Source organism: Astyanax mexicanus, chromosome 1 (genome assembly GCF_023375975.1).
Source record: "Astyanax mexicanus isolate ESR-SI-001 chromosome 1, AstMex3_surface, whole genome shotgun sequence".
In the NCBI taxonomy this organism is placed as follows: domain Eukaryota; kingdom Metazoa; phylum Chordata; class Actinopteri; order Characiformes; family Acestrorhamphidae; genus Astyanax; species Astyanax mexicanus.
Window position 1 is genome coordinate 2,467,686 of NC_064408.1, and position 25,290 is coordinate 2,492,975.

The 25,290-nt window shown below is 39.3% G+C and overlaps 1 protein-coding gene and 3 long non-coding RNA genes across 5 annotated transcripts in view; 1 reads left to right on the forward strand and 3 right to left on the reverse strand.

The window, feature by feature from the left end:
• Positions 1-25,290, reverse strand: part of tnfsf13 (TNF superfamily member 13) — a 45,939-nt gene that overhangs the window by 19,944 nt on the left and 705 nt on the right. For both annotated transcript variants that reach the window (XM_049465531.1, XM_049465529.1), the window contains exons 2-5: positions 23,107-23,214; positions 20,792-20,855; positions 20,512-20,687; positions 19,539-19,671 (exon numbers count right to left, since the gene is read on the reverse strand). In XM_049465531.1, coding sequence (XP_049321488.1) covers positions 19,539-19,671; positions 20,512-20,687; positions 20,792-20,855; positions 23,107-23,214 — 481 coding nt within the window. The remainder of the gene's footprint in view (positions 1-19,538; positions 19,672-20,511; positions 20,688-20,791; positions 20,856-23,106; positions 23,215-25,290) is intronic.
• On the reverse strand, positions 666-12,675 carry LOC125782244 (uncharacterized). Its single transcript, XR_007424856.1, has 2 exons — positions 12,601-12,675; positions 666-745 (listed from the first exon to the last, which is right to left on the reverse strand). It is a non-coding gene; the product is annotated as an uncharacterized LOC125782244 (long non-coding RNA).
• LOC125782247 (uncharacterized) lies at positions 743-12,920 on the forward strand. Its single transcript, XR_007424859.1, has 2 exons — positions 743-865; positions 12,721-12,920. It is a non-coding gene; the product is annotated as an uncharacterized LOC125782247 (long non-coding RNA).
• Positions 9,533-10,215, reverse strand: LOC125782254 (uncharacterized). Its single transcript, XR_007424868.1, has 2 exons — positions 10,116-10,215; positions 9,533-9,731 (listed from the first exon to the last, which is right to left on the reverse strand). It is a non-coding gene; the product is annotated as an uncharacterized LOC125782254 (long non-coding RNA).

The window sequence follows — 25,290 nt, forward strand, 5'->3', positions numbered from 1 at the left end:
TCACTTTTGTAGCATAATGGAGAAGGCAGGCACGGGGGCGGAATAATTACTCACTTAGTCACAGTGAAATCCAGAAACAGAAACACTTCCAGCCCAGAACAGACTTCCCGCAAGACCAGGGGCAGAGGAAACGCTCAAAGCATGAAATCTCATCATATTCATTGATAGTGGAGCGATATACGGATAACATCTCCCCAAAGCCAAGCAAAAGCAAAAGCACCAGATTTCCCACTGTAAGAAGCTGTTAGTTGGAATGTAATGATGATAAATTACAATTTATTGGAAGAAACTGTAGTGTAATTGAGAGGAGGTTCTAGTTTCTAGACCAGGGGTGTCCAAACTAAGGTATTTTAGAAATATAATGAAAGTTGGCCCGCTGTTAAGCAGGTTTTTATAATGTGAGATTCAAAGTTTAAACACTAGGTGTTGTTGAGAATTAAAAGGTTAAAACATTGTCTTATAATCATGGAAACTATCAATTAAGGGTTAAAACATTGTTGTCCTATAATCATACAAAATACTTAATGAAAACCCAATCAGTATAATCCATTAGTGATTTTAACAAGGTTTAGTCAATATGTTAATCAATCAATATGTTACCTGTATTCAAAAGGGAATTATTCATGTTGGTGATCATATGTTAACAGACACAGTGCTCTTTAGAATCATATAACAAATGTAGTTTAATTGAGTTTGTACAGGAATGTTTCACAACACATGTGTAGCCATCTGTGGTTAGTTAGACCTTGAAAGTGAGGGAGGTTGACCCGTCCCCTTAGACCAAAGATAAGGAGGGAACTTCTACTGAATTTATGTTGCCAGAGCCAGGCGGGAGGACAATAGATTTATTATACCGAAGACGTAGGTGGCAGGCAGGTACGGGGTCATATCACGATAGGATACAGTTTATGGGACCAAAGGGGGCTGGTCAACCTTCTTCACTCACACCATAGTGGGATGATCTATATAATCTTGTGTATGTCTTTTTGTGTTAGAACATTCTCCTTGACTCTCTGAGCGGAGCATTGTTCCCGGAAGATCTTCTGAAATAAACTGTTTAATTTGCTGCAAACTTGGTATCCTGACTCCTCTTGACTTCTCTACTCATCTCAACCATTCAAAAGAACTCCGAGGGAAACGCACTGGAAACAGAGCTGTAAGGGGTAGTGCGGCCTTTCCTCAACATTTGGAGGCACCGCTGGGATGGTGAGATTTGGGCCAGAGAGGTTGATTCGGACCGCGGAGAAAACTGACTGAACCACAAGTCCTGGACGTCCTTCAATAAAAGGTAAGCAGAGCCTGTTAAAATCAAATTCTGCTGATTGGCGTACTCTAAATTGTGGACAAACTGGTTCATTTTGGTCAACTCCAATCCAAATTTTTGAGGAGGATACTATAGATTATTTAGATCGATTTGATAACAAATTGGATTACTGTATCAAATTGAGCTATTTCATATAGACACTATTTGGATCGAATTGGCAACAATTGGACTATTGAATCAAATTGAGTTATTGTCTTGGATGTTTTCTGTTGGACGTTAGATATAATTGTGTCGGAGTGAGTTGTTGTATGTGATAGTTACTGCTATACATTGGGGATAATTGACAATAGATTGGGTTACTATATTGGGTGTTTCATGTTGTATGTTGCGTGCTTTAAGAGGCGTGAATGGGACCATGTGGAAAAGCCTTCATTAGCGTGTGAGTGTTAGTTTAAAATAAATGAGTAGCTTAAAAGTGTGAACCTAAGGGGGTCCTTAGGTGTAATCGAAGGCGGACCGGGAGCGGTATCTCCCGGGTGGGCGGCGTCCCCACACATCACGGGTGTGGTAACCCCTCCTGGGCCGGACGCGGTCCCAGTTTAACTCGGTTTGGCGATTCCGCAGGAATTGGTGGTACCTGGAATATCGAACTACTATAACAGGGATTATAGTGGGACTTTGTGTGTGGCGCTTTGTCAGAGACAAGTAATTGGCGTGAATGGGTCTAGTTTCTTAATTGGGTGAATGGGACGAGCCGAGAAGGCTCAAGTGTGACTGGGTTAGCAATTACAGGTACTTGCCTCCGTCAGGGACGGCTAATTCTAGAAGTAGGCACGGCTCGGCCGGCTGGTTTTCTTTTACACCAGGAGTACCTAGCGTTGTGTTAAAGGAATACACACAAGAACTTTTTCAGTGCGCCTGAGGGAGTCTTGACACACACACACAGTGTTGCTGTACATTTGAGCAAAGAGAAACTGCGGATAGGGATAGGGACCGGGAGCGGTATCTCCCGGGTGGGCGGCGACCCACTGCTTGTGTGCACTGCTTATTTGTGTCTTGTCTGGGGTAAAACAAACAAATAAAAAGGGGGTATGTGTAGCAGTATAAACTATAAGTCTATGTGAAGTGAGTCTGTGGCCAATAAGTGTGAGAGAGTATGCGTGTGTATGTATGCATCTTCCAGGGATTAAGAATGTATTTAGCCTTGTGATTGTGTATATGTGACTGATAAACTAACAAAAAGGGGGTACACGAGCATCTGTTACAGTGGTTAAAGGTGTGCCTGTGAGGGTGAAAGTGTGCTGTAAAGTTTTCCAGAGAGAGAGAGAGAGAAAACGTGAATTTTTTGTTGGATCTGGGGGGCTTGGAAACGTGTGTGTGTCTGTGTGATCGAAAAAGAGTGTGTGTGGCAGAGAGAAAGAGTGTGTGCGGTAGTCAACGAGAGTTTATGTGTACGTGACAGAGTGTGTGGGACAGGAGCCGTGAGCGAGTGCATGCGTATGGGTGTGTGTGTGATTGGGTGAGTGTACGAAGTCGTGTGTGAGAAGAAAATAGGAACGGACGAGTCCCACTGCAGGGGAGGAGTCCAAGGTGGAGTAGGTGGGTGCAGTTGGTCCAGCCCATTGATTTGGGTTTAGACTGGGAGGTTTGTTTTATTTGTAAATTAACGCTCGTGAGACATCATAGAAAATAGGGGATCAGTTCAGTAGGGAAATAGAGTAATACACAGTGAAAATGGGGAACAGAGGTGAACAGGGGGAAAAGGTTTTTATACAGGTGTCTTTGAGTAAGCAGATAGAGAATTTAATAAAGGGATTATGGGGTGGTTAGCAAAATTGGGGACAAGAATTAGCTTAATTTTGGGGGAGCAAGGTATTGGACTATATCTTGTGGGCCCCAATCAAACTGTAAGGGGTCGGCCAGTGCTGCCAGCGGCCAGCAGGGGGCGAGCACAAAAACCCCAGAATGCCAGAAGGTAATCAGTGCAAACGAGACACACCTGCTGGCACTGGTATATAAGACCAAGGAAAGCAGCACCCTCTTGCCACACCTTTGTAGAGGGGTGACCGGTAACATAGGGTACTGAAGAAAATAAAAGGAAAATAAAAGGAAAAGAAAAGATCTCATAAAAAAGAGAGGAAAATAAGAGATCTGAAGAGAAAGCAAAAACTTACAAAAGAAACAAAGAAACAAAGAAATAAAGAAAGAAAAAGAAAAGAGCTCCAAAGAAATAGACTTCTTTTAGCAAGTCTGTCCTAAGTTTCCTTTTTAGTTTGTTTGCCTTTCCTTTGTTTGAGCAATGCCATGTGGCATCTCCTTTGTTTAGTTTTCCCGCCTTTTTCCCTCCTCAGTTAAGAGGGTGTTATTCCAACAGCTGCCTGTCCTTGCCAGTGGCGCAGGAGTAGAGTGTTGGCCCAGCACTGTCAAGGTTGGGAGTTCGAGCCCAGCATAAAGCAGTCCCTCTCACACCACTTCACATCCATAAATCCTTACATAATCCTTACACAAATATTACTTACCTCTTTGCACTTGGGTCCAGTCCTTAATAGTCCCGTGACACAAACAGTGACATATGTCTCTATATTCTATAAGCAAATCTAATAATGAAAAAAATAATAATAATAATAATAATAATAAAAAACAAAAAAAAAATAATAAAATGACTGTGTGTGGCTCTTTCAGAATCTTTCCCTATTGCAGAAATACTAAGCCATTTGTTTAGGCCATTTTTTTGCAATGCTTTGTCAAAACTCAGCAGTACATTTTTTCCTTATATAGTTCACTATTAATTGTATTATATTATAATAATAATGTACAGAAGATGTATGCTAGAAATCCCAAAATATGCTATGCAATGCAGTGCTGTTGTGTCAGAGCAGGACAAATAATCATGGTTTATTGTTTGATTGTTCCATAATCAGTTCAATAAATAGAAAATGCTACATAGTGATTAGTGAATAAGTTAATGAGTGAGCCATTCCAAACACAGCTTTTGTTTCTCTTCCTTCTCTCTTTCTATTTATGTCTTATTTAGACTGACCTGAGTTCAGTCTCAGCTGAATGAGATCTATATAAGATACATGTAATATCTCATTTCTCTATGTTCTCATGTATCTCAGTCTATGCTGATATTTTGATTGTCTTAAAAGCGATAGACAGAAACCAGTGAGGAAAGACCTTATTTTTTACTTTTTATGAAAAGGAAACTCAGTGTTGCATCTATTTCAAGCTACAGGGAATTGGGTCTCTTTCTGATAAGGGGACATGATCAAATGTATTAAAAAAAATGAGCTTTCTATTTTGCTTTCAATATGCTTTACTTTCTGCAATGAAGAACTTGCTTTACTTTCTTTCTTTATAGTATTAAATTAGACTAGAAAGAGATCTGGAAAACAGCATAAATTTAGTTGTCATGCTTATACAATGCCACCTATAAAGCAAATGCTTTCTGAAATTTTCTGGCTGCAGCATGAACAAACTCAGCTAAGCAATATAAAATTGTTTCATCTGCATAATGGTAAAGTTTGCAATCTGAGAAGCAGAGCCAGCACTATAATTTATGTATATATTAAATAAAACTGGACCAAAACTTAACCTTGTGGTACACCTTTAAGGTACAGATGCAAAATCTGAATAATTATTCATTGACATGCACTGTTTTTGAGGGAGTTTTGGGTCCATTCCAGAGCAGTGTCATCAAAGCCAATAATTTAAGTTAAATTCAGTGGGAGAGAAAAGGTGATAATGATGGTAGTAAATAAAATCTGTATACAATAATAACAAATAATAAACCATGGGTACTTGGTGCCTTGCACGGGCTTTTACGGTCAACACCAGAGTGTGAGTTTATGACAGTACGACATACCTGGGTTTGTGCTCCCCAACTGTACCCTGCGGGAACACTACAGCACTGAATGTTGATAAAATAGTGCTGCTACGCTGTGTGTGGTTCAGTGTGATAGGCTGGTTAGCCAAAGACGGGTAAGATCCCAACGTACTACAAAGGGACAACCTAAGACAGGCACAGTCTCGATCTGACCACCACATGCAACTCAACAGACCACGGAGAAAACATCTCTGAAGCGTTAGAGGAGGGGAAGCGCAGCCCAGGGGTAGAGTGAGTGGATGAATGAAGTGATGGGGTGTGTATCGGTGGAGGCTTGGGCAGGGTAGACCAGCCCAATGGACAGGGGACAGACAGAGGGTGGAGCAATTTTGTGTTAAGTTTTCTGAAACAGAAATTCTGTTTCAGAAAAAGGGGGAGATGTAAATTGATCACCATTATTACCACCATTATTCGCCCAGCCATTATTTTTAACTTTTTTTCTTGACTTTTTAAACCTATTATTAACTTTGTTTTTTTTTCTTACACCAATATTACCACCATTTTTTGACCAATCATTATTTTATAGATATAGAGCATTTTTTACCTTTTAACTTGTTTATTTTATTTTATTTTATTTTTTTTGACGTTTGGTTTTAAAACAACCTCTATGCAGATGAGCAATTACTTTCAGCAAAAAAAAAACAACAACAAAAAGGAAAAGTCTTCACTTCTAAGACACACTCATTCCTAATTTGAAAATAAGAAATGTAGACACTTTAGAATGAGTGAGGCTTGATAAATTGTTTAAGGAAGTAGATGTATAGTTGATAATTGTGAAAAGCAGTCTGCTGTGCATTGCATATGCATAAATACATATTAAACATATTGATCAGTAAATGAAAAGCATTGTCGGATTTTATTTGCTATAATAACAAGAACAAAGCAAAGCATAAAATTTATTGATAGTGCCAATATTATTGTCTGTAATGGAACGATTGATACAGAGAAATTTAATCACGTTCCACTTCTCCCAGGTTTTTAAAGCACTTAATAAAATCAACTAAATCTAGAAATCAAGTCTTTATAAAATCTTGGGAACTGAATAAAGTCAGAAATATAATTACTTAATAAATAGCACACCGCGGAAAATAATGTAGCCACAAGCGGTGATTCTAAAGTCCAAGCAAAAGTAACCCAAGAAAGCCCAGTACATCAATATGGAACCATTCCTGAGACAGAAGCCACATTATGTGTTGTTTGTGCAGAATTAAAAACTTTGGGCCCTGATATTCTATCAATCAGTGTGGAGATGGAGGGGAGAATAGAGCAGCTGATCATTAAAACTTTGCATGGAGCTATATAAAAAAACATGATTTAGATGTATTTCCAAGTGTTTGTTTCTTATCTATTATCTATATAGTGTTACCAATACAATATGAGAAGCTTTCAGTGGGAGGTTTAACAGCAGGTGTGTTTAAAGCAGCAGCACTGTGCTGTGAAGCAGTAAAATATGGTCTGTACAATGATGGAACTCCAGAGCTGGGTTGTTTTAGTGTCTGTTGCTGACCTTTAACTTTGGTAGTGTTTGTGAGAGTGGAAGTAGACGTGTTTGAGTTTGTATATGTGTACTTGTGTGGGTGAACTTGTGTGTGTTTGTGTGTGTGCATGAGACATAGTGTGTGTCTAGTGGTAAACTAGGTGGTGAAAATTGGAAGTGTTTGTAAAAGCTAATTTGGCTATTTGCTAGTATTGACCCACGCCCTTGACTGGGCAGAGAAGAAGAAAGAGGGGGAGCGAACTCAGAGTATTTGGGATGGAGTTCGGGGCAGCTTCGCTGTAAAGCGTGAAGCCGAAGCCCCAAACATTAAATCAGAACTTTCGACCACTGCTCGGATTTAAGAAGCAACTGAGTGTTGGAAGTCCGACCTTGTAGTCTTTGAGAAAGCCAGAGGATGAACCGATGCATGGGGAAGGCAGTGTGGAAGTCAAAGGAAAGAAAGGTAGGGAATAATTAAGTAAGGTATTTGAAGGTGCTGCCAGCCTATTCGAGTATAGGAATGTATGAGGTCCTTGGTGGCAGAAATTGGTTGAAGTGGAAAGGTAGTGTTGAGCGACTTAATGGAATGATGCACGTGTTGTACATGTAGTTTAAAGGCCCCAAAAGCAGCCACCGACCCGCATGCGCAGCAGGAGCGACCTGGTAAGGTAGAAGGGGTGCTCCTGATGGTCCAACAGAAGCGAGGGGGGGGGGGGGGGCGATGGAGTGGGAAGACGGTGTGGGAAGACGGGGCGATGGAGTGGGAACACGGAGTGGGAAGATGAGGCGATGGAGTGGAAGACGGGGCAATGTAGTGGGAAGATGGAGTGGGAAGACGGAGTGGGAAGACGGGGCGATGGAGTGGGAAGAAGGAGAGGGAAGACGGGGCGATGGTGTGGGAAGAAGGAGAGGGAAGACGGGGCGATGGAGTGGAAGACGGGGCGATGTAGTGGGAGATGGAGTGGGAAGACAGAGTGGGAAGACGGGGCGATGGAGTGGGAAGACGGAGAGGGAAGACGGGGCGATGGCGTGGGAAGACGGAGTGGGAAGACCGAGGCGATGGAATGGGAAGAAGGAGTGGGAAGATGGCAGCAACGGGAGATGGAAAAGAGTAGGGAGGACAGACAGAATGAGGACAGTTGCAATGGCGGTGGGAAGATGGAGGATGGGAAGGGAAAAGATGAAATGGCATTGGGATGATGGAGGATGGGCAGGGAGGACAGACAGACTGGTGTAGCGAAGATGGGTAAGGAGGCGAAGACGAGGGTGGCGGTGACAAAGGTTAGTATGGTGAGGGTGATTGTTACAACGGCAATGAAAGATTGGAATGAAGAGGGCGAGATTATGTCCCAGATGGTGGCGATTATGCGGGTGGTGAAGGTGCAAGCTATGAAGTTGCGGCGATGATGGCGATGACATAGGCAGAGATGGTGGCAATGATGCCGATGGTGGTGAAGATGGCCAAAGTGAGGGCAAGATGATGCCCAAGACGGTGGCGGCGAAGGCAAAGAAGATGAAGACGAAGGCGGGAAGATTGCAGCGAAGATGGCGATGACAGACAGAGATGGAGACAATGAGGATGGCCATGAAAACTGTGGCAGAGGTGATGAAGGTGATGCAGGCAGAGATGGTGCAGAACCATCGTGTACCAGGTAAGGAGCGGTCGGCAACACCACATGCGAGGTTTGTTCAATGAGTAGGTAGAGAGGAAGTGACGGTTTAAATAGGGATGGAAGTGGGAGGAGTGAGGGCGTGGATCACTCCCAAAACTTAGTTATGACACATAACTCCACTAAGAGATTAGTTATAGCCATGGGGAAGCAGTTACACTAAAAGGGAAAGGAATGTGAACAAAAGGAAGCTAAAAGCCAGTAATTAATGGTGCTGACAATTAAATGTATTAATTTAAAATTGAAAATGAATAAATGTTAGGGATTTAAAGCACTTTTGACACTAAAGATCATGATTGAGTATAACTGAAAATCAGGACAACTGAAGAAGGTAAGACAACAAAATTGGGCTGAAATCTGTGCACAGACAAAATTTAAATATGAAATAGTTAACTTCCAAGGGGAAATTAGAGCTCCAGTTAAGTGTGATAAATGTATTTTAACCATGTATTTTAACTTGCAGGAAGGAGACACGGCGGACCCATTAAAAGACTTCCAAAATGAATAGAGAACCTTAAACATGATTTTAACGAATATAAAAGTCTCGTTTCAGATCTGTTTACACAGGGGGAGAAGGAGGACGTGGTGCACAGGTGGACCAGTCCAGACACAGAGTGAGGGCTCATCCGCAATTACGCACGAAAGGGGAACGAGCATGGCTGGATTGAGCCTTTCCAGGTGACTGAGAGAACAACGTACGCAGATCAACTGAAAGGCGAGGGTTCGACATGGTACAACTGGAGCCAGTGTGCAGCCACACAGCCCTGAGATCGCCAACTGAAAGCAGGAGGAGACGAGACGGCAGCAGCTGAAAAGTCTGACCCTGCAGCAGCAGCAGCAGGCCCGCAGCAGCAGGCCCGCAGCAGGAAGGAGGGGCAGCAGCAGCTGAGAAGTCTGACCCCGCAGCAGCAGCAGCAGGAAGGAGGGGCAGCAGAGCCCCCGCAGCACGGGCCTGGCCTGGCCACAGCAGAGAAAAGAGTTTCTCAGAGCGCAGCAGCAGCAGCAGCACACAGCCTGGCTGTGACTGAGGAGCGGAAGTGAGGGAGTAACTCACTCAGTAGCAATTCGATTGCGTCAAAGTACACTACATACAGAGACTCTTAAACACATCTCATTAAAGAACACACATACACACATACACACACACCAACTCATACTTTTCATTCACTGATATTGCAGAAACCAAGAGCCAGAATAAAGCTCTTCGTGCGAATAGGGCTGAGGTAGTCTACCTACAGAACCCTGAAGCAAGAAGAAAGAAGAAAAAAGCAGACGAAAATATCGGATGGACACTTGTATTGTTTAATTTTTCATTGATTGGTGATTTTTGTGTTTCTTTTTCTAGGAGGGTTGATTTATTCTATTTTAGCGGAAAATCTATGCCTTAAATAAAGTGATAAAATCAGCAGGGGTCGAAAGGGGGTTCCACTTGACCTAGTGTGTCAGGCTGCGGGTGCAGGGTAGACGAGGAGGCGGACGCAATATGCAAACAAAAGGGATTTATTCAAGAAAACAAAATACAAAACACACCGGGAATAAACTAAAAACAGGACTGAGGAACTGGGGAACACATGGAACACTGACAGACGATAAACGTACAAGGATCGACACCGGGGAAATGGAAGACGGACCTTAAATAGAGGTGCACACACACAGGAAACATGAAACACCTGGGACGAAGGGGCGGAGCTACAAATGAACACCGGTACATGGAAAATAACTGAGGAACAGAGGAGCACGGGTCATGTGGGAGACACAGACACGAGGAACAGGTAAATAAACATGACACTAGACAGGGCAACAGGGCAAGGACCTTACATAGTGACAAATAAATCAAACATAGAGAGGGTTTAGCTTATTATTTAGGGGGTTTGGCTTATTATTTAAAGTGTGTATTGTATTATTCAATCAATGCAGAAAGAGTGTGTTGACTAGAGGGAATAAAACAGTAGGAGCTGGGAGAGGTTATACTTAGCCTTAGCTGAGAAAAGGGACACACAGGAGGGATTTAGTTGATTATTCATGTTTACGTATTAAAGGCATTTTATATTTTTCTAACTTACATACAGCAATAAACTTAGTGGCACATTTGGGTATTAGAAACATTCCTTCCACAGGTTAGTCTTCGCTGGATTTGGTGAGTATCAACCATAGGGGCAATAATTCTTTTCTAGCGTGGGGTAAATGGTCAACCTTACTTATTTTGGGAGTAATCACAGTAATTGTTGTAGGGGTTAAATTCACAATATGATCACTAGATAGCTAAGTAGTAATCCATTGGCCAAGCCTGCTCAGCCTGACAAATTGGGTACAAACGCATTTGTAGATTGGGGACCACATGGGAAAAATCAAATGACTAGTAGAGACAGTACTATGGGGCAATAGAGTTAAAGCTATATTAAGGGTAGTACAACCATTTTTCAAGTAGATATGTGTGATATAATCAATCACAGGAGCAAAATCAGGGCAAAGAGGGTATGATGTCTACCTGCGCACTGTCCAAAAGTTAAAGCAAATCTGTGGTGTACAAAGAGGGGATGGTATGGTCAGGGTTCATGCAGGAGTAGGTGTGACATCCGTGCATGTACGGGGGTAAGTTGGAACCTAGATCCAAGTTATACTGACCAGTGGAAAAATAAGAGGGATAATGTTTGGATTAAGAGGGGTCATTGACCTAGGGGAGGGGGCAACGGGGTTCTAAAGGCGATCTAAAAGCACATGCGCCATGGTCAGACTAGCTGCACCATTAATTCTAATTAAGCAAATTCAATCTAACTACACTTCCAACATTTAATCTGAGCTAAATATAAATTGGCTGATCAAATTGCTGTAGCATTTGAAAACATTCACATTATCTCTGCAATATTTCCAGTTACTCCAAACAAAAATATGGATAGAATTATTTTTGTGCTTTACAATGTGTTTTGATTAACTAACATCACTATACTGTAAAAATAAGTCACTAAAACTTAAAATCATTAAGCAACTAATTTCCTGGCTTTTTAGGTTAGCAAAAGTTTAAGCTCATTTGTTATCTGAAATTACAAATTTAAGTTAGCCCAACAAGTCTTGAATTATTGAATCACCTCAACAGAGAGTTTATTATTCTTTTATCACTATCCAATATTTTAAGTTGGAACTTAATATATTCAGTAGAGGTCATTTAAATATATGCTAGACTTGCAAACTAAAATGTGTTAAAATTAGTTGCTAAAACATTTTATTTAGATTAACAAACTAATAAGTGTTTGTTAGATAGGGCAAAAGAAATACACTAATGAATTGAATTGTTTTAATTAAAAAACTGCTTAAATAAAGACTGATCAATATAAACATTTATTAACAATAAAATCAATTTTATGAATTTTACAAGAATGCAGTTCCCACGGGGCGACTGCATACAAAACTAAAAAGCAGGTGCTTGGACCAAAAGCAATATAAACATGAAATTTGTATTTTTCAATATAACACACAACCTCACAAGATTAGCAAGTGACTTAAAATGATAGTGACCTCGGTTTATCAACAGCTACTAATCAAAGCATAAATGTTATATTTTACCCAACACACACAAGCAAAATACATTGGGAGTTGGGGATAATTATTGTACTTTCATTCCAAACAACACTAACCCAGATGGGTCAGTCAGTAAAGCATTTGAGGGTCTGAGAACCCTATCAAACCCTAGGAAATAAATAAATCTATTAGAAGAATGGATGGTGAACATGCTTGGCCAGTGGAAAACTCTGATCATGTCATTGTTGATGTCTCTTGCGGTGCTTGTGGGAATTTTGTAACATGTGGATGTTGTTGTGTACCATGTATTAAGACGTTGATGGTCAGGCTGATCACTAACATGATTGAAGAGAAGCAAGACAGACCGCCTTCATATGTTCTACCTTTGCTAGACTATGCAGATGGTGGGGCAGAGTATCAGATGGAAAACCTTGAATTTTAGGTGGGATTATCCCACCTAAACAAGGGGATTGTTGAGAATTTAAAGGTTAAAACAGTGTCTTATAATCATGGAAACTATCAATTAAGGGTTAAAACATTGTTGCCCTATAATCATACAAAATACTTAATGAAAAACCAATCAGTATAATCCATTAGTGATTTTAATAAGGTTTACTCAATATGTTAATCAATCAATATGTTACCTGTATTCAAAAGGGAATTATTCATGTTGGTGATCATATGTTAACAGACACAGTGCTCTTTAGAATCATATAACAAATGTAGTTTAATTGAGTTTGTACAGGAATGTTTCACAACATGTGTAGCCATCTGTGGTTAGTTAGACCTTGAAAGTGAGGGAGGTTGACCCGTCCCCTGAGACCAAAGATAAGGAGGGAACTTCTACTGAATTTATGTTGCCAGAACCAGGCGGGAGGACAATAGATTTATTATACCGAAGACGTAGGTGGCAGGCAGGTCATATCACGATAGGATACAGTTTATGGGACCAAAGGGGGCTGTTCAACCTTCTTCACTCACACCATGGTGGGATGATCTATATAATCTTGTGTATGTCTTTTTGTGTTAGAACATTCTCCTTGACTCTCTGAGCGGAGCATTGTTCCCGGAAGATCTTCTGAAATAAACTGTTTAATTTGCTGCAAACTTGGTATCCTGACTCCTCTTGACTTCTCTACTCATCTCAACCATTCAAAAGAACTCAGAGGGAAACGCACTGGAAACAGAGCTGTAAGGGGTAGTGCGGCCTTTCCTCAACAGTGTCAGAAACGGGTCAAAGAGTCTAAAGTGGAGAGGGTGTGCATTTCTAGCGCAGAAAAACGGGCCAAAGAGTCTAAAAGCGGAGAGGGTGTGCATTTCTAGCGCAGAAAAACGGGCCAAAGAGTCTAAAAGTGGAGAGAGTGCGCATTTCTAGCGCAGAAAAACGGGCCAAAGAGTCTAAAAGCGGAGAGTCTAAAGTGGAGAGGGTGTGCATTTCTAGCGCAGAAAAACGGGCCAAAGAGTCTAAAAGCGGAGAGTCTAAAGTGGAGAGGGTGTGCATTTCTAGCGCAGAAAAACAAGCCAAAGAGTCTAAAAGCGGAGAGGGTGCGCAGTTCTTGCGCAGAAAAACGGGCCAACAGATGGCGGGGGCTGCAGCATTTAAGGCAGAACAGAAAAATAATAATAAAAATATAGCCACAAGCGGCGATTTACGGGGTTCGAGCGTTACAGGCAAAGAGGCCCCTGAAGGCCAGTTAGGCTTAAAACATGTTGCTGGTTGACCGTCATCACCAAACTGGATAACCAAGCTAGGTGACCAGCGTGACCATACGACAGTAATGACAATGCTAGATGAGTGGTGTGAGTAAACTAGTTGAAATGCATTGATAAGTTGAGCTGTAGTGTTCATCAGGTTTTATGTGGTCTCTTGCTGCACTCTAGTGGACATTTGGTGAAACAACTTCAGTTCTTAAATTGAAAAACACAAGCCACATTTATCCAGCTGAGAGCCTAGCAGTGAGGCATAAAAGGGCATATATCAGTAACCAATAATCTCAATAATAGTGCAAAAGTTTTGACCTGATTAACATTCAGCCTGTCAAAAGCTTGCTGGAATGTGATTGGCTAATAGTGACCACAAAAGTGTCCATATCAAATTTTCATTTGGTGTACCATTAGTGCATGGGCCATAGATGATAATTGGCAAGGATGACCTTAATAGCTTGTATGGTTCTAGAGAAACAGCTATCGAGCATTGGCTCCGCCCCCTGGGGGAGTATGTCTACTTAAACTGACAAGGTATCTGAGAATCATGTAATGATCAAAGGACTGAAGTGGTATTAATGTCAGGTTAAGCATTCAAAAGTTATAAGTGTTAAAGACATTTTACTGCACCATGGTAGAACTCAGTTGCATATGGCGGCCATATTGTTTATAAATGTAAAGATATTTTTTTAATAATTATTGAGGAGTAAGCTCTGCTGAACTGTTTGACACCAAACATGTCATGATTGGTCAAGGATCCAAGGACAAGATCTCAAAAGTAGGTTTTGCATATTATGCAAATTTTAAAAAAATGAAGTGGGTGGAGCATAAACAAGAATGACCCAGATGGCTGACCAGCATGACCAAGAAGGATAAATATGTTCAATTAAGCAAGACAAGCAAGATTGAATAAGTTCAGCAGAGCTTTAATTTAGAATAATTCAAATGTAACTGTTTCACCAAATGACCACCAGAGCGCAGCAAGAGACCACATATAACCTGCTGGAAATCTATTTGTCTATAAGAAAGAGAGATGTTCCTATCCGAGCATATCTATTTATTACAGAGAGAAGAAAAGTCCGATTGGGCTCCAAATTGGTATTCATGATCAAGTGGTCTGTATATATATGTATGTAAATTTGTGTGTTGATAGGGTCAAAGGTTCCTGACTTCTGACCATTTAGGTTTGAAAAAAGCGATAATACAGGCTTGAGGCCTGCAAAATCTCTGTTGCTATTTCGCCATGTCAGTGGCAAATTATATCCGATTTGGCTCAAAATTTGCAAACAAGATCACAATATCAGTCTATATATGTATGTAAATTTCTGTGTCGATAGGGTCAAAGGTTCCTGTCTTCTGTCCATTTAGGTTTGAAAAAAGCGATAATACAGGCTTGAGGCCTACAAAATCGCTGTCGTTTTCCAGCCGTTGTAGAGGGAAAACAAGTCCGATTTGGCTGAAAATTTGCAATCAAGATCTGATTATCAGTCTATATATGTGTACAAATTTGTGTGTTGATAGGGTGAAAGGTTCCTGTCTTCTGTCCATTTAGGTTGGAAAATAGCGATAAATAGAATAAATTGAAAATAGTTATTTTTTCACTGTAGAGCCTACTGAAGACTTATTTGGCTCATACTTGGCACATGTGCTTGAAATGTCATTGTTAATTAGTAGCTTCAACAGTTTTGGCATGTTTTAAACTTTGACAGAGTTTTGGCCAAATAACTCTGAAAAGGCTTTCACGTACATGTTTGATCAAGGTTTATGGGCCTCAAATAGTTAAAATGTCAAGATTTTTTTGATAATTATTTACCTACAGGGTCTCAAGATTGCATCAAGAACAAATTTGTTTTGACTGATTAAGGACTTAAAGACAAGTTCGAAAAGAGCCATTTTTACGCTTTTGGCCATTGATGAAAATCTTTGCATTTTTGGTAAACACATGTAATTACAAAGTTGTAAAGGCTACAGCAAAGTATACAACTAAAAAAGAATAACAAGCCTAGGCCACTTGTACCTTTAGATATAACTGATTTTCTGCTATAGCGCCCCCTTGAGGCCAATCAACGCCATATTTTAATGGATGATAGAAGGCCCTGAGATACATGTAGGGTATAAGTATTGTCCTGATTGGTCATTGTTTAGCCTGTCAAAAGCTTGCTGGAATCTGATTGGCTAATAGCGATCGCAAAAATTTGCATATCAAATTTTCCTTCACTGAAACATTAGGCCATAGGCCATAGATGATACATGCCAAAGGAGAGCTTCATAGCTTGTACGGTTCCTGAGAAACAGATTTTTAGCTTTGGCTCCGCCCCCTGGGGGCGTATGTCTACACAGATTGACAGGCAACCTCAGAATCATGTTGGCATCATAGGTCTAAAGTGGCATTAGTGTCGGTTTTTTCTATGGCAGAAAAAGAATAAGAATAATAATAATAATCGGAACAATTACAATAGGGTTTCTAGCACTACGTGCTTGAACCCCTAATAATAATAAAAAGCTACTGAAAGCTAATTTCAGCTTCCAATCACAGATGAATTAAGAAAAAGACAATAATAATTAATTTCTGCTCCATTTCCCCCCTTTTTCTGAAGACATATGATAAAATACGTCCTAAAGTTTACCAGTTAACCAGCAGCAGCAGCAGCAGCTCGTTGCTGAACTTTAGCGCTCCTGATGACGTATCGGGTGTTCGAAGGGTTTCCAAAATTTCAGGGTGAGGATTTCACCCCTTACCCCTCATACTCTGTTCCAAGAGCAAGGGGTACACTCAAAAAGAGAAGGACCAAGGGGTAAAATGGGACTGGGCCAAAATGCTTGTGTGAGAAAATGTAAGAAATACACAGAAAATCTTTATAGAAAAAATATATATAAATAACTAAAATATTTAATAGTTTTTTTTATTTCCATTGCATTGTAAGCCTGTGTGAAATATTTTATATTTCATACTGACTATCCTTAAACATTAAAAACATGCATAAAAAGCGTCTAAATCACATTAAATTAGTAAAAATTAGCTGTTACTTTGTTTTTCCAGTGTTTTTGCAGTTGAAAAGGACACGCATCTGTTTTATGTTTTCATAAGCTTGTTCATTGGCTGATTCATGGTCTGTTTTAATTCACAACAGCTCTCAATTTTTTTTTATTATCATTAAAAAAAAGAGAAAATACAAGATGATCACTGTAATGGATGCAGGGTCTGAAAGTGGTTATGTATAAAGGCATTGAGCTTTTTTTAAAGTGCAAGAGCTAAATATTATGTTAAAACATATTTTTTTATATTTTGTACAAACTTTTGCTGTAACCAAGCTTAAGAAATGCTATTTTAAAATTTATCAACTTTTACCACTAAATACACTAAACTAAAACACTACAACACTTTATATCTCATGTATTTAATTTTCTGCGGAACTAAATATAAAAAAATGAATAAAAACACAATTTTTAGATACATTTTCTAGTCAGAATAGTTTACATTGTTGTTTAACTCAAGAAGGGGAAGATTATGGATCTAAAATATGTCCTAAAAATCACATATCGTTAAAGTGGTGGAGGGATACATACACAGTGTTCAGGGCGTAATGTAGCAAAAAGTAGTTTCCAGTAAAAATATGAAGTAACTTAAAAGGTAAGAGTCACAAAAAAATTTTAACAGAACAGTAACATAGTAACATACAGTAGATAAACATCTATAGTGTAAAGCAGTAGGAGAATTATTTAAAGTAACAATAACTCATTTTACCCCTTTTTATTTTCTACCTTGTAGGAACTTACAATTTCATTAAAACAAGTTTTATCTTTTCCACAAAACTTTTGTAACTTTTGTAACAGATCTTAAGAAATGCTTTTTTTTCAAAGTAATCAGATACGCAATTTTGCTCAAACTACCAACTTTTACCACTAAATACACTAAACTAAAACACTAAAACACTTTATATCTCATGTATCTCATATATCTTGAAGTGGAAATCCACCAGATTTTTTTTTTTATTCTCTGCATAACAAAAACAATTAAAAGTAGTTCTAATTTTTTTTAGTTTGGGTGTAAAAACACCTTTTTAGATCAACTTCTTAGTCAGAATAGTTTACAATGGTGTTAAATGGAAGCAGGGGAAGATTATGGATCTAAAATGTGTTGTAAAAATCACATATTGTTAAAGTGGTGGAGGGATACATATACAGTGTGTAGGGCGTAGTGCGGCAAAAAGTAGTTCCCAATGAAAATGTGTTTAATTCTTCAGATTTTCTTTAATATCCACTGTTTTCCCATCTTCACCATTTTAAATAAAACTGTAATTACTGAACAGTAATTAGAATAATGTCTATACATGTTTTGTGTTATAGAAGTGTATAATTATGGCGACCGATGTCTGGTTGCATTCACAACCACTTTAAAGACATGTTTGATGGTTATTATTTCTATAATAATCAATAAATTCACAACAAACCCAGCTTTGAAACAATTTATCTCAAACACTGAATTATGCAGCGAATTTTGAAAAATGGTTGAAATTCCCCTTTAATATGAAATCAATGTTAATATTGCTAATTTATGGCTAATATTACAATATTAATGATGATATTAAACCATATATTGATATTGTATTAAAGAATACATAAATAGATTTATATTAATTCATATATTAATATTAAAACACCACTGGAACAGACAGCTATACCCGGCCACTTTATCAGAAACACCTCTCTCATAGCTCTAATTCGCTGGTATTTAATTATAAACTGGATTAAATCCATACACTGGAGCCAAAAGGGTGGTGATTCCGATAAAGTGTCCACCAGGATGTAGTATTATTACTTATTGTTCAGTACTGCATTGGATTCCCCAGAAGTCACTGTGGGACTCATCGGGCCGCTCCCATTTCCTCTGGATTTCTCTGTAAGCCGTTCCGCCCGTGACAAACGACATCATGGGGTTTCCTCCAGGAGCCACGTCCAGAATCTGCTCACCATATTCACCATACTCACGCTGCACCAGATATTAAACATCAAATATTAAATATTACCAAACCAGAACAAAATACTGCTATAAAACTCTATAAGACCATATATACACTTCTGAGATATCACAGCAACCACCTGCAACAACACCTTAGCAACGTCCCTAAAAGCAACTAGACATCCAATTATCTGTAATCTTTCAACAAAGCCCTGGCAACCATCTGGGATACCACAGCAACCACATAAAAAACACTAGAACCACAATGACATGGTAACAATTGTAGCGATTCCCATACTATACTTAGTAACCGGGGTGTTGGCACATGTGGTTCGGGCCTAACACTTTGGTACCCAGCTGGAACACCACAGCAACCACTTTAAAAACACTAAGCGACGCTCTGGTACCCGCCAACAACAATGACTTGGTTATTGGTAATAATTGTGCCTATTCACATACTATACTCAGTAATCAGGGTGTTGGTACAAGCCCGATTCCTATACAATACTTAGCAACTGGGTGTTGACAGAAGCAGCTTGGGCCTATTCCCAAATTATACTTGGTAACCAGGGTGTTGATCGAGCCTAACACTCTGGTACCCAGCTGGAACACCACAGCAACAGCACTGTAACAACTGTAGTGATTTCCATACTATGTTTTGCAACCAGAGTTTTGGCACAAGCGGTTTAGCCCGATTCCTATACTATACTTAGCAACCGGGTGTTGACACAAGCAGCTTGGGCCTATTCCCAAATTATACTTGGTAACCAGGGTGTTGCTACATGTGTCTCGAGCCTAACACTCTGGTACCCAGCTGGAACACCACAGCAACGACACTGTAACAATTGTGGCAATTCCCATACTATACTCAGCAACTGGAGTGTTGGTACAAGCATTTTGGGCCGATTCCCGCAGTATACTCAGCAACCGGAGTTGTGGCACAAGCGGTTCAGCCCGATTCACATACTATACTCAGCACCCGGAGTGTTGTTGAGTATAGTATGCTCAACCATTGTAGTGGAGAACTTGTTTACTGCTTCAGCCCCGTAACCCCAACTGACCTCCTGGCAGAAAGGGTGATCAGGGAGGTGTGGGTGTGTCTCTCCTTCAGACTCCGCCTGCTCTCCGTCAGGCCCCGCCCACTCTGGCTCTGCCCTCCATACAGAGCTGCTCCACCACTTTTCCCCTTTCAAACTGTAACATTACATCATTTTTATCATTTTACCATGGTTTAGTGTCTATCTATCTATCTATCTATCTACCTGTATTATAAATATCTAACAATCTGTCTGTCTGTTCATCTATCCATCTATCAACCAAACAATATGTAGGCAAAACTATATGTAACCAAACTATGTCTTTCTATCTGTCCGTCTGCATCTCTCTCTGTCCCTCTCTTTATCTCTCCCCAGTCCCTCTCTCTCCCTCTGTTTCTCTCTCTCTCTCTCTCTCTCTCTCTCTCTCTCTCTCTCTCTCCCTATCTCTCTCTCTCCCTGTCTCTCTCTCTGGCCTGTCTCTCTTTGTCCCTGTCCCTGTCTCTCTCTCTCTCTCTCTGTCTCTCTCTCTTTGTCTCTCCCCCTGTCTCTCTCTCTCTCCCCTTGTCCCTATCGCTCTCTCTCCCTACTTCTCTCTCTCTCTCTCTCTCTCCCTGTCTCTCTCTCTCCCTGTCTCTCTCTGTCTCTCTCTTTTCCTGTCTCTCTCTCTGTCTATCTCTCTCTCTCCCCTGTCCTTATCAGTCTCTCTCCCTACTTCTCTCTCTCCCTGTCTCTCTCTCTGTCTCTCTCTGTCTCTCTCTCTCCCCCTGTCCTTATTGCTCTCTCTCACTACTTCTCTCTCTCTCTCTCTCTCTCTCTCTCTCCCTGTCTCTCTCTCTTTCTCCCTCTCTCCCTGTTTCTCTCTTCCTCCCATCTCTCTCTCTCTCCCTGTCTCTCTCTCTCTCTGACCTGTCTCTCTCTCTCTCTCTCTCTCCCGGTCTCTCTCTCTCGCTCCCTGTCTCTCTCTATTTCTCCCCCTGTCTCTCTCTCTCTCTCTGACCTGTCGATGTAGCTCTGTTTTCTCCTGAGCTGGATGATGTGCTGGGTGACGGCGGAGGACTGTCTGTCTGCAGAGTCTCTCCTCTCTCCTCCTCCTCTCTTCTTCCTCTTCTTTCCCATCAGGTGAGCAGGAGAGGGGAGGGTCTCCAGACAGCTGCTCCCCACGTGACCGCACACCTGTGCAGGTAAACAGCACACTGATTACCTGCAGAATCCCTCTGATCCCTGGAGAACTTCAGCAGCTACAGCAGGTTTAAATAAAGCAGAGTGAGTACAGTTACCAGCTCAACAGGTGTAGTGGAGAACATGTTCACTGCTTCAGCCTCGTAACCCAGCGACTCGTCACTGATAAACAAACAAACAAACAAACAAACAATTAATTACACCTGTGATCTGATTAGATACTGGGTTTTGCTACGAGAGGGCGTAAAGTAGGTAGTGTACCTCCTGGTGAGAGATTACTCTGCTATTATTTTATTATTATTATATCCCTGTCTTTCAATTTTAACAATTATTTTTCGGTCTATTTCACAAATTATAGGAATTAAGAACAAATATAGTTATTTAAACAGGTATAGTACAAAGTGTTTCTTTAATCACGTATTAGTTCTGCTGTATGGACACTACTGGTCAACCTACCCCTGTTTTTTCCCTTTATTTTTTGCCATTTTATCTCTTCAGGTCCGGTCAATAACAGGTACAAAATAAAATGGTACAAAATTTAGCAGTAAACTTCCAGGCATAAATTACACACACTAAAACATTTTACATTAGTATACTCAAAATACTTTATATATCATGTACATAAGTGTGCATTCCTAAAATTATAATACAGAATTAAATACAAATAAAAACCATATTTCAGGGCTGTTTGCTCTCTAATGAACTACAAAACCTGGCAGGCTAAGGCAGTGCCACACTGACTCATGGGATTTGTAGTTTAATTAGAATGTAATCTCCACAGCTAGATTGTTCATTTAAATAAACATTAAAAATGAAATACAGCTCAAAGGTAAGTCATTAACATTTGATATAGTTCTGTGTTTAAGGACATAAGTACCGGTATATATTTTAATATAAAACTGATCAGATATTTATAAACTCTGATTTTACTCAGTTGTTTTTATATGAACCCGTTCATGTTGGACTCACTTTAAGTGCGTATTCTCCTCTATAGAGATTCTCTGGTTTGGCATTGCTAGTTCTCCTGTGTTTATTTCTGGTGAGTTCTCGTGATAAATGTGTTTCTAGAGAACTGTGAGGTGAGTCGGTGATTTCCCATGAACAATAAATTGAGTAATGCCAGGTTCACACTACACAACTTTTTGTGTCTTCAGCCATTGTGCTGTTCACACTACACGACTGGTTGTGCTGTAATCCTGAATTCTTCAGTTGTTGAGATTTTCACACTAAACGACTGATCGGCGACACGGGGTCACAAATTACACCATTTCTCACTGTGGAAAATTACAGACTCACCTCACAGCTCTCCAGAAACACATTTATCACGAGAACTTACCAGAACTAAAGACACGAGAACTAGTGATCCCATGCAGAGAATCTCTATAGAGGAGAATACGCACTTAAAGTGAGTCCAACATGAATTTATAAATGTCAGTTTTATACTGAAATATATACTTGTGTCCTTAAACACAGAACTATATAAAAACATAATGTTTTATCATTTTGAACTCCAGTTATAAACCTTTTAAACATGCTCTACCTGTATCTCCAGGATCAGCTCACTTACCAACCAATCAGCTCACAGTAGCAGTAATGCACTATAGAGCTTTACAGTGTAAAACCTGTTTTCTTTAGATAAACTGAAATATATAGGCAAACTTTCTTAGTTTTTTTAGTAAAATAGAGTAAATAAATTATTCTACTTTCTAAAATTAAAGAAATATTCTGAACTAGAAGTTTTTAGCTTTTAGCTCTATTCACCCCTAATCATACAGGACTCACTCACGGCTCCCTTTAGAGTCATTTCATGATATAACAGGGGGAATGGTAGGGTGGTCAGACTCTCCATAAACAGCTCTGATATGTTTTGGACCTGTGGTTCTCTTTCTGTGATCTCATTGGCTGTATGTAGCCGCTGCTGCTGACTCCTAGTCACCGACTGAGTCAGATATTAAACATATTGAATACTTCCTGCGACTCGTCTGCGATCAGTGACGGATCTGCGAGCGTCTTTCAGTAAGTTCTTCTGTAGTGTGAACCCGGCATTAGGACTTTCATTGGTGTAGCACAGCTTTCATCCACCCAGACAGGGAATTGAACCCTAGTCTCCCACATGGTAGCTCACTGCCAAGCAGTGGTGTTATCCACTGCACCACACCAACCACAGCTTAACATGATTGAACTAAGTCTCAGTTTCAGCAGTGAATAGAATTAGAATTAGAGTTAGTCTGACAGGTGAAGAACTGCAGTAATAAAGATATTCATAAAATAAAGTTAAATAAAAAAAAACGTGTACCCTGTAGAGAAAACTCCCATAATACATTTTCTACAAATACTAGAAATTAAAAATACTCAAAAAAAAAAAAACTTACTCTATAGTTATCAGAGTAAACCTCATAATTATGAGACTCACCTGGGAGTTTGTAAGATTTTGTCCCAGAATGCATCATTATCATCTAACAGGCTGAGCGCTGGATCCGGACACTCGCGCTCAAACTGCCGGTGCACTTCCACCGACCGCCTGCAGGAGGAGACAAAACCTCATTAATACATAGTGGATAGATAACAGTCCCTAATAGCCTTAAAATCTACATTAAACTCTTTAAAGCTTAATGTTTTCAAATTAATTTTATCATATATCAGCTACATAAGTGTGCATTTTTTACATATATACTTAATTTTAGGCAAACATCCATATTTAGGGCCGTTTACAAAGAAACGGACTACAAAATCTGGCACGCTGAGCACTCCCCTCTCATACACCACTACGAGACTGCGCCGCACGGACTCATGGGATTTGTAGTTGGTGTAGTACATTGTAATCTCTACAGCTTGATTGTTCATCTAAATATACATTAAAAAGTGCATACAATTCAAATGTAAGTCACTACTGTTTGAAAATTTGTTTAATAAAAACAATGTAGAGTTTCTACAATGTTAAACAGTTAAAAAAAGAAAGAATAACATATGTAAAAACAATATTTGTTGCAGGCTTAAATTATCAAGTAAAGTGAAATAGGACTTAATTTATATTAAGTATATATACCACATTTCCATGATAATTTATTCTGCAATAGGGATTCAGATTACCTGTTCACAAGATATCACAGTCCGAAACCCCCTTTTCATCTATTTTAGCTTTGTGCGGACACTTAAGACTCAATGCCAACAACATTAATTTTTTTTATCTACTATAATTTTTTAAAAGTTTTAGTCTGTTTTACAAATGATGGGAATTTATAAAATATGCATCTTTAAACTAATCTAATTATTGTCTAGACAAAAAGTTTAATTGTCTATGCAGAAATGTAACATACTACATGTTCTTCTCTTTATATTTGTAATCAGTGTGTACATTTTCCATTTTATAATAATTATAATAAAGGAATATATAAATTAACTAATGGCTGTACTATTATTACAGAATAGCTTGATTTATTTTATTTTATATTGTATTTGTGTTTTCAGAGCTTGTAAAGTCTTAAATAATTGTTAAACAACAGATTTAAATGAATTTGTTCCATATTCTAATGTTTCCAAACTCTAATTGGAAAATTAAGTTAATTTATTAAATTCAATTATTCAAGTATCTTATAAATAAAACAACTTATATTGCAAAAATAAATACATTAATTAATTAATTAAGCAGAACTAAAGTTTACCTTGCTGTAACGAGTTAGCTAGGTATCCGATAAACTGTTAGCTCCCTGTCAAAAATAAAATATTGAATATCTAAAATGACAAAGTTGAAAAGTTAACCTACTTAACAAAGCCTGACAAAATCTGCTCATGGTTATTAGGCTAAATAAGATACTAAAACATACCAGCTAGCTAACACTAATGTATTAAATTTACTAAATTAAACCGTAAGCTAGTTAGCATACCAACTATTAGCACCCCGTATAAATTAACTAGTTAGCAAAATGATAGATAGCTACCCAAGCTAACAGGGAACGTTGTAAGAACGTTTTCTGACGTTTTAAAAAGGCTGCAATAAGGTTAGCCTGTAACGATAAAGAAATAAGGTTCCAGGAACGTTCTGAAACCATGTGACATAATAATGATTTGCATCACAATGTTATTAGAACGTTTCTCAAATAACGTTCCCAGCTAGAAAAATATGAACATGATGATTTTTTTTTAAAAATAGGTTAAAATCCCCAAAAATAAAAAATGAAAACACTGACATGTTACCAGAACGTTTAAAAAACGAAGAATACATACATTTAAAGAACACCCAGAAAACTTTTAACAGATTGAATGTTTCTAAAACATTAACTGTAACATTCAGAAAACGTTCTACTAACCAATTACACTCTTCTGGTGCAACATTAAAGCAAAAATAAACACAATAAAGCAGAATAAAACTATTCGCTTAGCCTGCTGTAGCTAGCGAGCTAGCTAGTTATCCTAGCAACAGTTAGCGCAACTGAGGCTAATTAGCTAACCTAGCTAAGTGTTAAGCAGGTAGCAAGACGGTTCTAGCTAACCCAGCTAAAAAAGTAAACATTGTAAGAACGTTTACTGACGTTTTGAACAGGTTTCAGGAAGGTTAGTCTGTAATGTTACAGAAATAAGGAACATTTTAAAAATGTGT